The following is a 14,591-nucleotide window of genomic DNA, read 5'->3' as shown; positions in this document are numbered from 1 at the left end:
ACAGGCCATCTTAACCCCCTCCCCTTAAGCAAATCAGCTTTGCCTCTGGATTAGGCCCTATCATAGCTCTGTCAGATCTCAGCAGCCTGCCTTAAACAGCTAAAACAAACAGATCCTTAAAGTGAGAGATTGAGTGGATATGGAGATTCTGATTTACCCCATGTTGTCTTTACCTGGAAATCATCATTTGATATCTTGATATATAGAGGGTGCCGTTCGTTCTTGAGATGATGTTAGAAACCGTTAGCATCCTGTTCTCTGATAGGCTGAAGTATCACCGCCAAAGTCCTAATAATACTAGCATTGATACCAGCACTTTCTAAACATAACTAGAAGCCTGTATTTCTTATTTGTGTGTACCTGCCAGAGGTTGGATTTTTGTCAGCAGTGATTCAGATCGTCTGTAATTGGTTAAGTTTTCTGCTATAGGTGTGTCTTTGTCGCAAGTTGTGTGTACTGTAAGAGCTGTGGTCAGCCACAAACTGTCATTCCCTCTGTACCACATACACACATACACAGACAGACCCACTCAAACATGGATTGACACCCCACCTGCCTCACCCCCTTTTTTTCATGCTCTCTCAATTCGTCAAACTTATTAATACATATTTATTGGGGACACGCACACACAACATACCTCCACCACTGCACGCCACCAGGTGAATCTGCCATCCTGATATCTGAAACTACTGCTTCATTCAGGGGATAAGTAATCAATCCCAGATAGAAGTAGCAGGGGGGTATTGGCTCAGTGGCTGTGAGTGTTGTTGTGATGTTATTGGCCATTTTTAGGCCTAACGATGGGGCCAGAGATGGTGAAATGGCGGAGGAAAAAGTGATGAGCAGGCACTTCATAGACCAGAGGATGAACTCTAGCTATTAATCCTTGGACCTATCTCTCTCTCTCTCTCTCCCCTGTTTCCTCCCCCCTCTTGGTTCTGTCTTTCCTTTTTGCCCCTCTTTCAATTTTTCTCCATCTCTCCTCTCCCCTTTCTCATGACTTCTCTTTCTATCAGTTTCTTTTCGTCCACCTCTCTGTCTTTCATTCTGTCTCCTCTACCCTTCTCTCTTTCCACTCTCTCTTCTTCCAAAACCACCCCCCACCCCCCCCATGTCCCTTTCGCTCTTTCTCGGCAGGAAGTGCAGAGCCAGGGCTTTTGCCTGCTGGTAATTTATTTTCCCATTAGCCCCCTGTCTGAAGTGCATTGCTCTGGGTCTGAGTGTGTGTGGGGGGCACTGAGGGCCACCCAAAAGAAAGACCAGAGAGTTGAAGAGAGGAGGGGCACCCTGACACACTGAATAAAGTACGAGAGAGAGGAGGGAGGCAAGGGTGGAGGACAGAAATGAAGGGAGAAAGAAGTAGGACATGTGATTACTGCCTGGGTGTCCATCTAAGCATTTTTCGCTGGGTTTGAATTACGATGTAGACTAATTAGGAAAGCTTGATGAAAGTGGCCAGATTTCAGTGTATTCCATTACTTAATTAGCTGATTAATTGTCTCCGCTGGGAATTGGCAAAAATTTGGATCAATTGTCATTTATCAGGCAAAAAAAATGCCAAAATTGATGATTTGCTGCTTTTCTCTGTTTTATACAATTGTAAATTGAATATATTTGGATTTTAACTGTTGGTAGATGTTTCTTTAATGCTGTTGAACCTCTGAAATATCGCAGTTCTGAACATAATGTCTGTGTGTGTCTGCTCTGTGCTGCAAGCTAGCAATAGGTTACTCCCCTAGTTGAACACCGCTCCTCTCCCAGTTAGGATTAGGCCTTTTTAAGGACTGGTTGGTTTGTGACTCTCCTCCTTTCATCTGTTGCCATCAGAGGCAACTCTGCATTAAAGGCATTCCTCTCTCTCTCTCTCTCTCTCTCTCCTCTCTCTTTCTTTCTCTTGCTGTCTAGCTTAACCCTATCCGTCTCTTCTCTCTTTTACACACATGCACACACACGCACACACACGCACACACACACACACACACACACACACACACACACACTGCTCATATCCCACAAACTGGAGACTTTAAGATTATAAATGAAACTGCCCTTAAATAAAAAAGTGTAGTCTGTACTCATTTGATCAGAGAAAAACATGCCAAATTGTTTTCATGTGGCCTCCCCACAATTAGGTCAGAGGTCAGAGGTCAGACTCGGCTACAAAATGGCCACTCTCGAGCTGGTATACTGGTAGCTGGTATTGTGCGTCACCTATCCACGTCAAATCCTGTCTTGTGACCCTCTTCATTGAGTCTTCATGAGATTTGAAACCAGTCGTGAGTTTTCTTCTGTCATACACAGTTGTTGTTATTGTTTGTAACTGTTTATGTGTAGTTCCTCCACTCATGAGTACAGCCGTGTGCGTGGTAGTAGGCTGCACGTCAGTCTGTCCAATTTTCAGTATCTTGGCATGATAGAAAAAGGACTCTGTGTCCGGAGCTTAGAGTCATGCTGAACTATATTCATCTAGATCTACGGCACACACTGTGCTGTTATCTACCGTCCTTTCTGTTACTGCCCTTGTTGTGACTAATCACTCTCTCCGCTCACTTCCTTCTCTCACTTACCCTCAGCTGTTTGTCTTTTTTTTGTTGTTGTTCCCGTCCCACCCCCCACCCCCCCACCCCCTTCGGACAAGGTGGTTCTAGTGAAGAGAAATCCTGTGGTCCTCTTTTAATGTGTGTGAGAGCGAGACTCTGTGTGTGTGAGCGCACGTTACAATACACATGAAAGCCATTTGCACAGTTCATTCCATTATTAAGACCATTGTTATTGTAATTCACATAACTGCAGTGATAGTATTGCATGCCTTTTTATGTCCATTGTTGCCTTTAAAATACACACACATACACACTGCTTGGGGAAAAAAAATAAATCCTCACATATAATAGCAGATGAATAAATTGGTCTTAATCTGTGTGTGTGTGTGTGTGTCTATAGTGCGGTATTCATAGGTGGTATGTAAAAAGGACTGCCTTATCAGTTATCAGGGGAGGCCAAATTGACACAGAGGAATCACTCCATTGTGTGTGGTTTCAAAGAGAGATGTGAGCACATTGGATGTCTCCATTTCCAATAACTGTGACCTTGAGGCAAGAGGAATAGCACCGTGCCCCCCCCACCCCCCCACCTCCAATCTGCTGACTGCTGAATTCAACCAGAGCCAGCTGATTTTGGGTGTTGGGGCGCAGGGCTAATCGGTGCTACCTCAGGGTTATTCTATAGGGTAAATTGAGTTTGGCTTTTATTTTTTCTGAACTGTGTGAATACAAATTACAATGGCCTGTGTACAGTTTTGTGTAGTCGAATATTTATAGCCTCTGTGTCTGTATTGGCTGCTATAAGGGTTAGGTATTGTATTACATAGCTTTACAATTAACACATTTCATAACAAGAGGAGATTAAGAAAAAACAGGAGAATGTGGCATGATTCAGAAATTGAACAATCTGCCATAGTTCTGCGGATCACCATGAACTGCTATGACTGCAAAAATATTTTTAAAAATGCATCACACTGTTTTAACATGGTGTGCAGCCAGAGTGTAACTGACCTCAGCTTGTCCCTTTCCCCTCCAGTTTAGGATCGTCTTGTTTTGTGGCAGCAAGCTTAAGTCTGATAATCATCTGCTTGATGTGGAACCAGTGATTCATCACTTACCATCATCGTTGTGATACCAGAGCCATGTTTTTATCTTTAATCTTCCCCAACAACAAACTAAACATCACTACACTCACTTCAGGTATTAACGTATCGGTTGTATCATACATACTGCTGGCGATGGCAGGAGCACAACAGAACATGAAAGTTGTCACAGTCAGAATAGAAATATATTAATCTTTTTACTTTTGCATGTTTTCCCAGTTAACACCAGAAATTTGGGAACATGGTCAGTTTAGGAATAAATGATGTTGATGTGTGACTTGTTATTAAAAGTGGTACTAGTTTATGGATCAATATGGAACGTCGACCATGTTTGTTAGAATTAGAAACCAATTGACTGGTGACCTGTTCTATAAAGCCATTAGCTGATTAGTGTGTGTGTGTGTGTGTGTGTGTGCGCGCACGTATTGCGCACTTATTCTTCTTGTTGATCATGTGCTGTCACTGCCCGCGTGTGTGTGTGTGTGTGTGTGTGTGTGTGTGTGTGTGTGTGTGTGTGTGTGTGTGTGTGTGTGTGTGTGTATGTGTATGTGTATGTGTATGTGTATGTGTATGTGTATGTGTGTCTGTCTCTGTCTGTGTGTGTGTGTGTGTGTCTTAGACCAGGTCTGTACAAAGTAGCCAGGTTCTTTTAGCACTCAGTCTAATTAATCCATCTCTCAGTGACAAAAGGATCCGACCCCTCCTTCCTCCGGCCCGTCCCATTGGCATTTTGGGGCAGAGGGATTCAGCAGGACCCCCGGGCACCCCTCCTGTCCTGACCCCTGCCCCCCCACCAGGGGAGCATCTGTGGATCGATCCGGGGCCAGCTGGCACCGGGGGAGTAGGGGCAGGACTGGTACCCTAATGCACTGTGCTCTAACACAAACACACCCTTCTTAAATGAAAGTCATTCATTGTCCTTTATGACAAAAATAAGCAGTGCAGAGTAACTGAAGGCAGGTTGCAGGTTTGATTCCTCTTCTTCTTTAGTGCTTTCCATGAGTCTTGGTACATGTGGGCTGGTTTGTGTGAGTGTAGCACAGAGCTGTAAGATACAGTTCACTGTTGGTCTTTAATGATGAACTGCAGTTGTACAGAGATGCAGCTAGGAGGCAGCATATAGCCATTACCCCTCCCTCTTTCCATTTTCTCTTTTTCTTTTTTTCTCTTAACACACACACACACACACACACACACACACACACACACACACACACACACACAGACACAGGTATTTAGTCATTCTCTGGGCTCAGAAAGAGAGAGCATATTGATAGTCCTATTCTCTCTGTAATAAATTAAACTTCTGTATTGTCCTTTCTTTTCATTTTACACATTGTCACAACCTCCCAGTCACCCTAATCCTGACTACCCCCCTCCTCATCACCTTCTCACACACACACACACACACACACACACACACACACACACACACACACACACACACACACATACATTGATTGACAAGTAGCATCCGGGGAAATAGAGCAGATTTCCATTGTTTGCTGCCTCTACTCAAATCTGTTGAAACGGTTATTCCATTCTTTCGCCAGGGTATTTGCATATCCTTAAGTATTTCCTATTTTTCAAGACCCATCTCCCCCGTCCCCCCCCTGTCCCCCCTCTCCTCTCCATCCTCCTTTTTCCTAAATCCCCTCTTCTTAAGTGTTTGGTGCATTTGGCAAATTCATTCATAAAGTATCTACATGCGTTATTAGCTTAGTATAATAGCCAGGGTGTAATCTGCAGAGAGATAAGAGGTGGAGAGGGAGAGTTTTTTTTCTTCTTCTTCTTCTCGTGATGGGCTGAGAAGAAGAGGTTAGTGGTGGGGCGATGATACGTCATTATGTTCCCCAGCCAAAGCGACAAGTCTCAAATGTCAGCACGAAATGTCAAGTGGCCTCGCTAGTCAGTTGGTCGGTCGGTTTCTTCTGTAGTTTTTTTTATTTAATTATTGGCCGGAGCAAGGAGCGAGGTGGGAAAGAGGAGGCAAAGATGGAGAGAGATGGAAGGATACGGGGGTTTGATGAGATGTACAGTGGGATGTGGAAGGATGGAAAGGCAGGATAGAAACAGAGGGATAAAGGTTAGAGAAACAGATTCTGATCATCTTTGCCAGAGAAGTTTTAGGTTTTGTGTCTTGTCCAAATGCACCTGGACAGTAGCTCTTGTGTAAGGGAAGGTGTGTGTTGCCTCAGCACGTCTGGGATTCACACCATCAACCTTTCATTGACAAGATGGCTCCTACATGCCAGCCACTTGAGCTCTTTAGCCCTGACTAAATACTTTGAACGAGTTATGAATCAGTCATTCAATCAGTTAATCTACTGGTTGTTTTTAAGATCATATTGATGATTATTTTTTACTGCATCCTTGATGTGATTATTATGGTTGTGAAGACACAGTGCATCATGAGAAAGTGTGAGTGGGTTGTGTGAGATTATGGTTTTTTGTTTGGCAGTGAGACATAACTTTAATAACAATCAATGCCAGTAATGTTTAATAGTTATAAACAGTGAGAATTTAAGTCACTACACACTGTGTTGGTACTCCTATGGCTGACCCATAGAGTTCTATTTCCTATTTGGAGCTTACATAGTTTCTCACAATATTACCAATAGCTTTACCACTCTGTACTGATAATAACTCTGTGTGTGTGTGTGTGTGTCCGTGTGTGTGTGTGTGTGTGAATGAATACCCTGCGGTCCTCAGCGATAAGGCTGAGATTGAGTTTTCCCCACAGAGCCAAAGCCTCTGAGATGTGTGTGTGTGTGTGTATGTGTGTATGTGTGTGTGTGTGAAGACATCAGGAAACAGGCAATGTAAAGAGCTTGTATCGCTTTATCTACCGTACACACCAGAGTGTATATGTATATGTATATGTGCTCTCAAACTGCTGTTGTGTGAAAGAGAGCTAGCTGCTCTGCTTTGTTCGGCATTGTGCACATGAGAGGATGAAACCTCGGGGCTTGATTCACAGCTGAGACAAGAAGGTATTTTTCTGTGCTGTAATAACACAAGTGTGTGTATGTGCGTGTGTGTAGGTGTGTGTACAGTCATATATGCTGTTTTTAGACATCCATGCAGTGAAATAGAGACAAAAGGAAAGACCAAGAGGAATCGGACAGATTTAAAGAGAGAGGATGTGTGTCTCTGCTGCCTGCTGCTTTCATTCCACATGGCCTGTGAAGAGACACGTGTGAACCTGTCTGATCCTCACGCTGGATTTGGTTCTAACATCAGTCTCTCCTCACATGCAAATGAACAGAGATCATTTAACCAGGGAAATGTGTTTCCCATCACAAAAACAGAATCTGTAAAAACAGAGGAGGCAGAACAGAAGAGAGGAACATGGTATGGCAGTGGTATCAACACAGCAAGGAGGTGAACCAGTCTGCTATCCACTGACAGCGTGGTGCTTCCATAGCCAGACGTACAGCAGACAAAACCCATCAGTTTTTGTTGGGAGGGAGAAGGAAGGCAGACAAAAGGCTCTAACATCCCCAACTGTTTAGTTTCCATATCTAGCAGTCAGTGACAAGGCTTAGGCTTTCCGGCAGTTCTTATTTTTCACAAACCGTCCTCTGGTAAGCAGTTGGTGTGTGTACACACACACACAGACACACACACACTCTCTCTCTCTCTCATAGGGCCATGTCACTGATTCCAGAGCTCTTATCATCTTGTCTGTGGCATATTCCCAAATTCCAATTTGACTGCTAGCCCCCGACCCAGGGCACATCTCTGAAAAGAAGTACAGCAGAAATGGCTTCAGCATGGACCTTTGATATGAAATATCAGGAGGGATTTTACAACCAAATTCACAATGAAGAGTGCAGGAGGGCACCGGTTTGAGCTCGTTCTGAATTTACCAACTAACAGTGACCAAACGTACCATTATTTATCTGGATGTTGTAATCACAGTCACAGTCAGTGATGAAAAGAATTATTCTGTTATTTACTGAACCTGAAATGCATGTTCCCCAAAGGAGGATGTAAAACAGTCAACAAAAATTAAACACTAATTAAGTCTTGCAGAATATCCCGAGATTAAATAAAATATGCCTCTGTTTTCTGTTTCGTCCCTGCACTGTCAATCTCATAACCTGTCAGTTGAGTGATATGGGCCTATATTCATCTGAATGTGCTTCATCTGTCTCTCTCTCTCTCTCCCTTCCTCTCCAGGAGTCTCCATCAGGGCGGAGGAAGGCCTTGGCTACCAGCAGTATAAACATGAAACAGTACGCCAGTCCCATGCCCACACAGACAGATGTCAAACTCAAATTTAAGCCCCTATCGAAGAAAGTGGTGTCGGCCACGCTGCAGTTCTCCCTCTCCTGCATCTTCCTCCGTGAGGGAAAGGCCACGTAAGTCTGGGTCTTTTCATGTAACGCCTTTTCTAGGTGGACGTAGGGTATCTTTTTATTATTTCTGTTATTAATCCTGTCATCTATTTTGAATTAAAAAAAAAATAAAACAAAATATGTTTTACTCCATTAAATCCTTGTCCTTGGTTAAAAGGTAAAGTAGTAGAGTAAAAACTATATACTGTATATAGTATATTCTGTATCACAGTATTCAATACTGTCTTTTGTGAAGAGTAAACCCACTTCTGAGTTCTGACTCCAGTCATATTGTATACAATCATAAATATAACCACCAGTCATTTACATGCAAACACAGCAGGTCTGAACTTTACTTTCTGGAAATGATAAGCTGAGTCAAAAAGCAGCTTTCCTGCACATTTTTAGGACTTATAAGATAGAATCTGGTTCATATTCAGGGATGGTACATCAGTCTAATTGATCATAAATGTCATAACGTTCCCCTTTTATTGTCTTCTCTGAAGTATAAACTCCTGTAGTGTTGATTTACAAGGATTACTGTTATCCCATTCAGCGTTCTTTAGTAAGCGAAGGCGGGGGTCGAGAGTTTTCCTCACGCCCTTTTATATGAGTTTGTAACGTTCAGATAGCAACCACTCTATATTACAATTACAGTTATATTACAAGTACTGTGTGTACCTTTTTTAATGGTGAAAATGTTTAAGAATATACATACACATAATGTATGTTCACGCATTTGTTATTCATTCATTCTCACATACTCCTCTTTGATACCACCAACCCACAGTCTCAGTCACGGTGTTTGCCATTTGTTATTCATTCTAATTTGATAGCAGCAACTTTCATTCAAAGACATGAGCACACACACACACACACACACACACACACACTAAGAGAGAGCAGAGCAGCAAGGCCTTTGTTGTGGCGCGGACGGCGGGTCGATGGCGCGTAACCCTTGTTAACCCTTCGGGGAATGATGTCGACCACACACAAACAAACTCCATCACACCAGTTCAAATGAGCCTGTGGGCCTGGGAAACACCAAACACAAAGAACAGAGAGGAGAATACAGCGATTATGATGAAGCTGTGGTATCGAGGGACTGCGGGGGTTTGGGTGGGGGGGGGGGGTACACAAGGCCACATAAAATAGAAGAAATATTGTAGAAATTGATGCATCTGCGAACAAAGTGGTGGCGGGGAAAAAACAGAGGCAAGGGGCGGATGGGGATGGATGAGAGAGGAGATGTTGAGTGGGGATGAGAGTTGAAGTCTCGGGTGTTTGTGACGGTAAGGTGTGGAGATGGAGGCAGAGACGGAGAAGGACAGAGAGCTGTCGTTATCCTTCTGTGGGATCTAGTTGTTGTCAGCTGTTAGTGAGAGCGCTCGGCTGAATTGTGTGTTTTTCTGTCTTCTTGCAAACACATTGAAAATAAAGTGTTAATGCATTTTCATTAAGGAATTTATGCATTTAAGAAAAAAAATCTCTAATAGTAGTTAATCTATTTAGGTTGTATCACTATAATACTCAAGTATAGACCTGGATTCAGTCTTTTAGTAGTGGGCTTGTTTTTTAAAACCATTACATGTGTATTATATGTTTTAAGAGCTGTTTCTACCTGTGAACACGAGCTCTCTCTCTCTGCGTTGTGTGTATGTCAATTGTGTGTTATCTGGGCCAGTGATGAGGACATGCAGAGCCTGGCCAGCCTGATGAGCATGAAACAGGCAGATATCGGCAACTTGGACGACTTTGAGGAAGAGAATGAGGAGGACGAGGAGAACAGGGTCAACCAGGAGGAGAAGGCTGCCAAGATCACAGGTAAAAATGGGCACAAAGCACTTTTTATTTCATTGACAAGTGACAGATGTGTCAGATGTATGGTTCTGTAAGATCAGAGATTCACATTTGGGTTTACGACTGATCATAAACTGTACTTTTCAGTGAAGAATTTCTGTGTGTGTCAGTTAAGTTGGTCTCTTATATCGGCCATTTTAGCAGTTAGCTGGTGAGTGCACTGGAAAAACTAATTTGACATTTACAGTGCTGATAATGTCCTGACCAATTTTCCCAAACTGAATAATTTCACTTGGGGGAACAGCTTCTCCAACGCTCCTGAATAATCACCCAGACCAGAATAACCAAGACCCAGGCTTCATGTGGGGCATCAACTTTGCTTCTGTGTTGATATGTTTTTCCTTCTAACTTTGTGCTTCTGTGAGCGTGAGCATGTGTGTGCTTGCTTAAATGCGAAGGAGTGAGAATTTGTAAATTCATGAGCTTCATTTACAGCGTTGAGTTCGCTTCAGGTTGTCTTCTGTTGCCTACGCTTTATTTTCCCCATCACACCCTTGTTCCTTGCTTTCTCGTCCTTCCCCTGTCGGTGGACTGGTAGACCGATGGTGGCTCGCCTCCCTCCATACATATATACATACATACATGTTGAGGATTCATTCTATGGTTTAATGTATGGACCCCGCTGCTTCCTGCGTTGCTTAATCCAACTTTTCAAAGCGCCATCTCTTCATGTTAAGCTTCATGCTTTCGCTCCCCTCTTTTCCCTCCCCTGCTCTTTGTCTCATTTATATGTATATGCATTGAGCGCCTACAGCGATTCACTAGCGTGCGTCTCTGCATCAAAGGACTGGCCGAGCTGCCAAAACTTCCTACTATCATATTCCTCCCTTGGATGATACCTACCCAACAAGCCAGCGAGCAACTCTAGCAATACTAACACTAAGCTAACCAACACATACCCCCGCAAAACATATGCTCTCTTTTTATCTCTTATATGAAATGTGTATAGAATAAAAAGAGAATGTTTTACACCTAAAAAGGATGTTTTGTACACCTCCATGAAAATATATTTTGTGTGTGTATTTGAATATGTACATTATATGTATTTGTCAGTCATGTGAGTGAGTGTTAGGTGTTCTTCAGTGCTATATACCAAGGTAACCAAGTGACATAAGCTAAGAAAGCTTTTCAAAAAAATATCATTTTAAAGTAAAGGTTTGCTTTTTTCAGCCTTCACCTGTTTGTGTGTGCAAAGTATAAAACTGCTTTGCAAAACCACAAGTTAGCTGTTATAGCAATGCTCTTACAGCATTACAGCATCTACATACACGTCCCTGTCCACAATTAGCAGTGTTTGTGTATCATCATCAGTCAGGTAATACCTTTCCAGCTAGTTAGCTAGCTGGTTTGTCATATAGAATAATACTGCAGACATAAACCTTGGTCCACACCAAAATATATGCACTGTTTTTTATCTCTATGTATATCTATGTGCAAATAAATGGAGTGTGTGTGTATGTGGATATTCTCAATGGGGTGTGTTATTTTGCCTTGTTCACTGCTATTCTTCCTTCCTCCCTTCCTGTATGGCCCTGTCGTTTACAGAGATAGTAAACCAGTTGAATGCCCTCAGCTGCTTACATGCGGATGATGATGATGATGATGATGATGATGATGAAGGTGGTGTCCCTAAGCGAGCACGCAAAGCAACCGCTAAGCCTGCCGCTTCCTCCCAAGGTCTTTTTTCACCTTTCTTTCACCTCCTGTTTTTCTGACTCGTTCATCGTCTTGTGAACATTGTGTCACCTCTACCCGACCTTTCATTACCACAAATTCTATCCATATATTTATTTTTCTTAATCCTTCCTTCTCCAGCTCTCCTTTTGTTTCTCCCCGGCTCAAATCCCCCTTCCTGAGCCTCGTTGACACTGGTATTGTGATCGTGTTGTGGTCATGTGGTGTTACAGTTTATTTTGGTTCATGTTGTGATGTGCTGTACAAGGTGTTGTGAACACATCAGTTGGTGTTCATCCTTTTGGTTCCTATTCTGTGTTTTTTTTTGACAGTGTGAACTTCTCCTTTATTTTACTGCAATTGGTAGTGAACCAAACCAGATAAACGGTTTCCAAATAGAACATCTTTTCAGGAAGACAAACGTTGTGCTGCTTTGTTTTAAAATTGGAATTAAGTGTATTTGTTTTTTAGTTGAGTTTTGGATCAGTGGTATTCTCATGTGGCCTCAAGCTGGTGAGACGCTTTAAAGTGGCAAAATGATCCATTGCTAAGTTAGATGCAGTCAGGTTGTGATGGTGTAACAAAGAGTGAAAAGTAAAGACAGAATAAAACAGAGTAAAGGTTTTCATTCTTGCCACAAGACTAAAATACATGGTTTTGCAGGCTAGTTCATTCATCAGAAGTTTCACTACATACTCCTTTTGCTTTTTGTAATACACAACAAACCTCAAATTTAATTAACATTTTAAGCAAAGATTTTCCACTTGTTTTGTGTTTGGAAAACAGAAGTTCGCTTCTTTAGGTTCTGAGGTTACTCTGCTTGCTTGGATGGTCAACAGTCAAACCACGCTACACACTGAAACGCACACAGATGTGAATACGCACACATACACATGTGCACTTGTCATGGCCTAAAATGGGTCTTGAATGTTGTCAGTAAGAGGCAAGGAAAAGTGCTGTACCTCTTATCAGCTACTGCCACTTCACATAGCCACACTACATATAGAGCAAGGGACTCGCATACACACAGCATTTTTCTCTTTACTCAGATTCTCTCGTAGCGCTCAGCAGCACTTCTTGGCATCTACCTCACACACATTTACACTCTTTTCAAACTGACCCACACCCTGGCAGCGTGCGATTGAGCTACAGTGAGGATGATGAAGATAAAGTGGACAAGGCTTGGCCTCTCCAGACAGCATCTCCATAGCAACTCCATGCTGCCTTCACTGTCTCCCACAGTAACCCTCCGTATCACACAAGGTTTCCCAGAATGCCACTGTTGTATATGCATTGAAGTTGGCTGAGGTGGCAGAGAAGCACAGAAAAGTTTAGGCTGCGCTCCCCAGCAAGAGGGATTACATACGAGACTGAACGGTCTCTTGCTCGTGGTTCACTCCAAAGTGCAGATTTTTGGTATATTTGGCTTTGTGAATGTTTGTATTCTTTTCATTCTGGGAAATGTATTGCTGTTATTTTTGACCCTGTAGTTATCACTGTTCTTCATTATTCTCGTTCATTTATACGACTTAACGCTGGAATCTGTGGCGACAGAGTTGATCAACAAGCTGAACTTCCTGGAAGACGAGGATCAGGAAACGCCTCCTGCCATGAGCACCAATCCCTTCGACGAGCCCGATGACGACCTTCATCCTAACCACCTCAACCCATTCGGTGATCCCGATGAGGAGGGTATGTTTAACTTATCTTAAGTGTGTTCAGTCTGATGTTATTTTGGTGGATGGATATTGTCAGCACAGGAATTTAGACTGGCTTTAGACTTTGATGTTATTATCACGTATTGTTACCACAATAAAAGTTTAGGTTTATTTTGAGAGTGTCATTGAAATATCAAGCGATGTAAGATTAAGTTTGGACACACACAGACTGTGAATGTGTGTGGTCATGTGTAACTATAGCAGGTGGGCTCCAACGCTTTCAGTCAGATGGCTGAACCAATATTTTTGTCTGACCACCTGAGTGGTTTGTTTTTGAATGACACGCTCCCCCACTCTGTTGCTTGTTTAAGTTGTCTTTAATCTGAAGTCTAGGATTTTAGCTTGTTGTTTTTCTATATATTCAGCCTCATCTCTTGTGTGACATCCTAATCTTATTAAACCAGTATTGAAATTTTTCATAGTTTTATCCGTTTTATTTGCTTTGGGGATGATACGGTCGCTGTTTTTTGTTCAGTAGCAGCTGTGTGTAGGCATGCATGTGTGTCTGATGTTGTCAGCTCCTGCGGATCTGATCATATGCATTTTTTGCCCAGGTGTGACTTTTATTAGAACTGTTGACATTAGCAAAATAAAATAGTCCAGGGGGAATCCACAGGTTGACTTGTGGCTCAGGTTATTTTAAAAGCACAATATGAGAAGGCAAATAGGAAGTTAAGTCCATAATGCTCAGCTGGTTACCAGGACTACAGTCACATTTATTTTGATTCCCCTCTTGAAACGAGTGGGGTGACAAGCTACCGAAGCTCTTGTCAAACAAAGGAGATATTATTGATTCATTGAGACTGTGTTTTATTCCCGTACATAGTGTGTGTTTTATATGCAGTCAGTTTTCTCTCTTCTCCATGGAACAGAGCCTCCTACACAGCCGGTCTTACGGAAACGAGTAGATGACGATTCCTTCTATGACCACGACTCCTCAAATCCGTTCAGTGAGCCGGATGAACCAGACGCACATACGCCAGGGAACCCCTTCGAGGAGCCGGACCAGGACATGGACCCCCAGCCAGACCCAGAACCCCCAAAGCCCAGGCAAAGAAAAGGCGTACGGCCTGTTGACATGAGCAAGTACCTGTATGCCGACACCACTCACAACGAGGAGGAGGAGCTTGACGAGTAAGACTTTATTTCTTCATTACGTTCTTCTTTCCTCTTCTAATGTTCTCAGTCAACTGACACAGGAAACAGGGAAATATGTGAAACCGGACTTTTAAGACCTTGGCTACTGATCCATTGACATTGTGGAGGTACAATATTTTCAGATGGGAACATCAGACATTGATGGAGCATTAATTTGAAATTATGAAGGTTTTGTCTTGTTGTATTTTTCCACTT

General features: G+C 42.7%; 1 protein-coding gene across 4 annotated transcripts in view; it reads left to right on the top strand.

Annotated features, from left to right (window-relative positions):
- The window catches only part of ehbp1 (EH domain binding protein 1), a 144,899-nt gene that overhangs the window by 34,249 nt on the left and 96,059 nt on the right, over positions 1-14,591 (top strand). For all 4 annotated transcript variants that reach the window (XM_022752930.1, XM_022752931.1, XM_022752928.1 and 1 more), the window contains exons 6-9: positions 7,829-8,010; positions 9,671-9,810; positions 13,075-13,212; positions 14,111-14,372. In XM_022752930.1, coding sequence (XP_022608651.1) covers positions 7,829-8,010; positions 9,671-9,810; positions 13,075-13,212; positions 14,111-14,372 — 722 coding nt within the window. The remainder of the gene's footprint in view (positions 1-7,828; positions 8,011-9,670; positions 9,811-13,074; positions 13,213-14,110; positions 14,373-14,591) is intronic.

This window comes from Seriola dumerili, unplaced genomic scaffold (assembly GCF_002260705.1).
Source record: "Seriola dumerili isolate Sdu_G_001 unplaced genomic scaffold, Sdu_1.0 BDQW01000187.1, whole genome shotgun sequence".
Classification (NCBI taxonomy): Eukaryota; Metazoa; Chordata; class Actinopteri; order Carangiformes; family Carangidae; genus Seriola; species Seriola dumerili.
The sequence above is the reverse complement of the archived record's forward strand: the minus strand, read 5'-3'. Positions and strand labels throughout refer to the sequence as shown.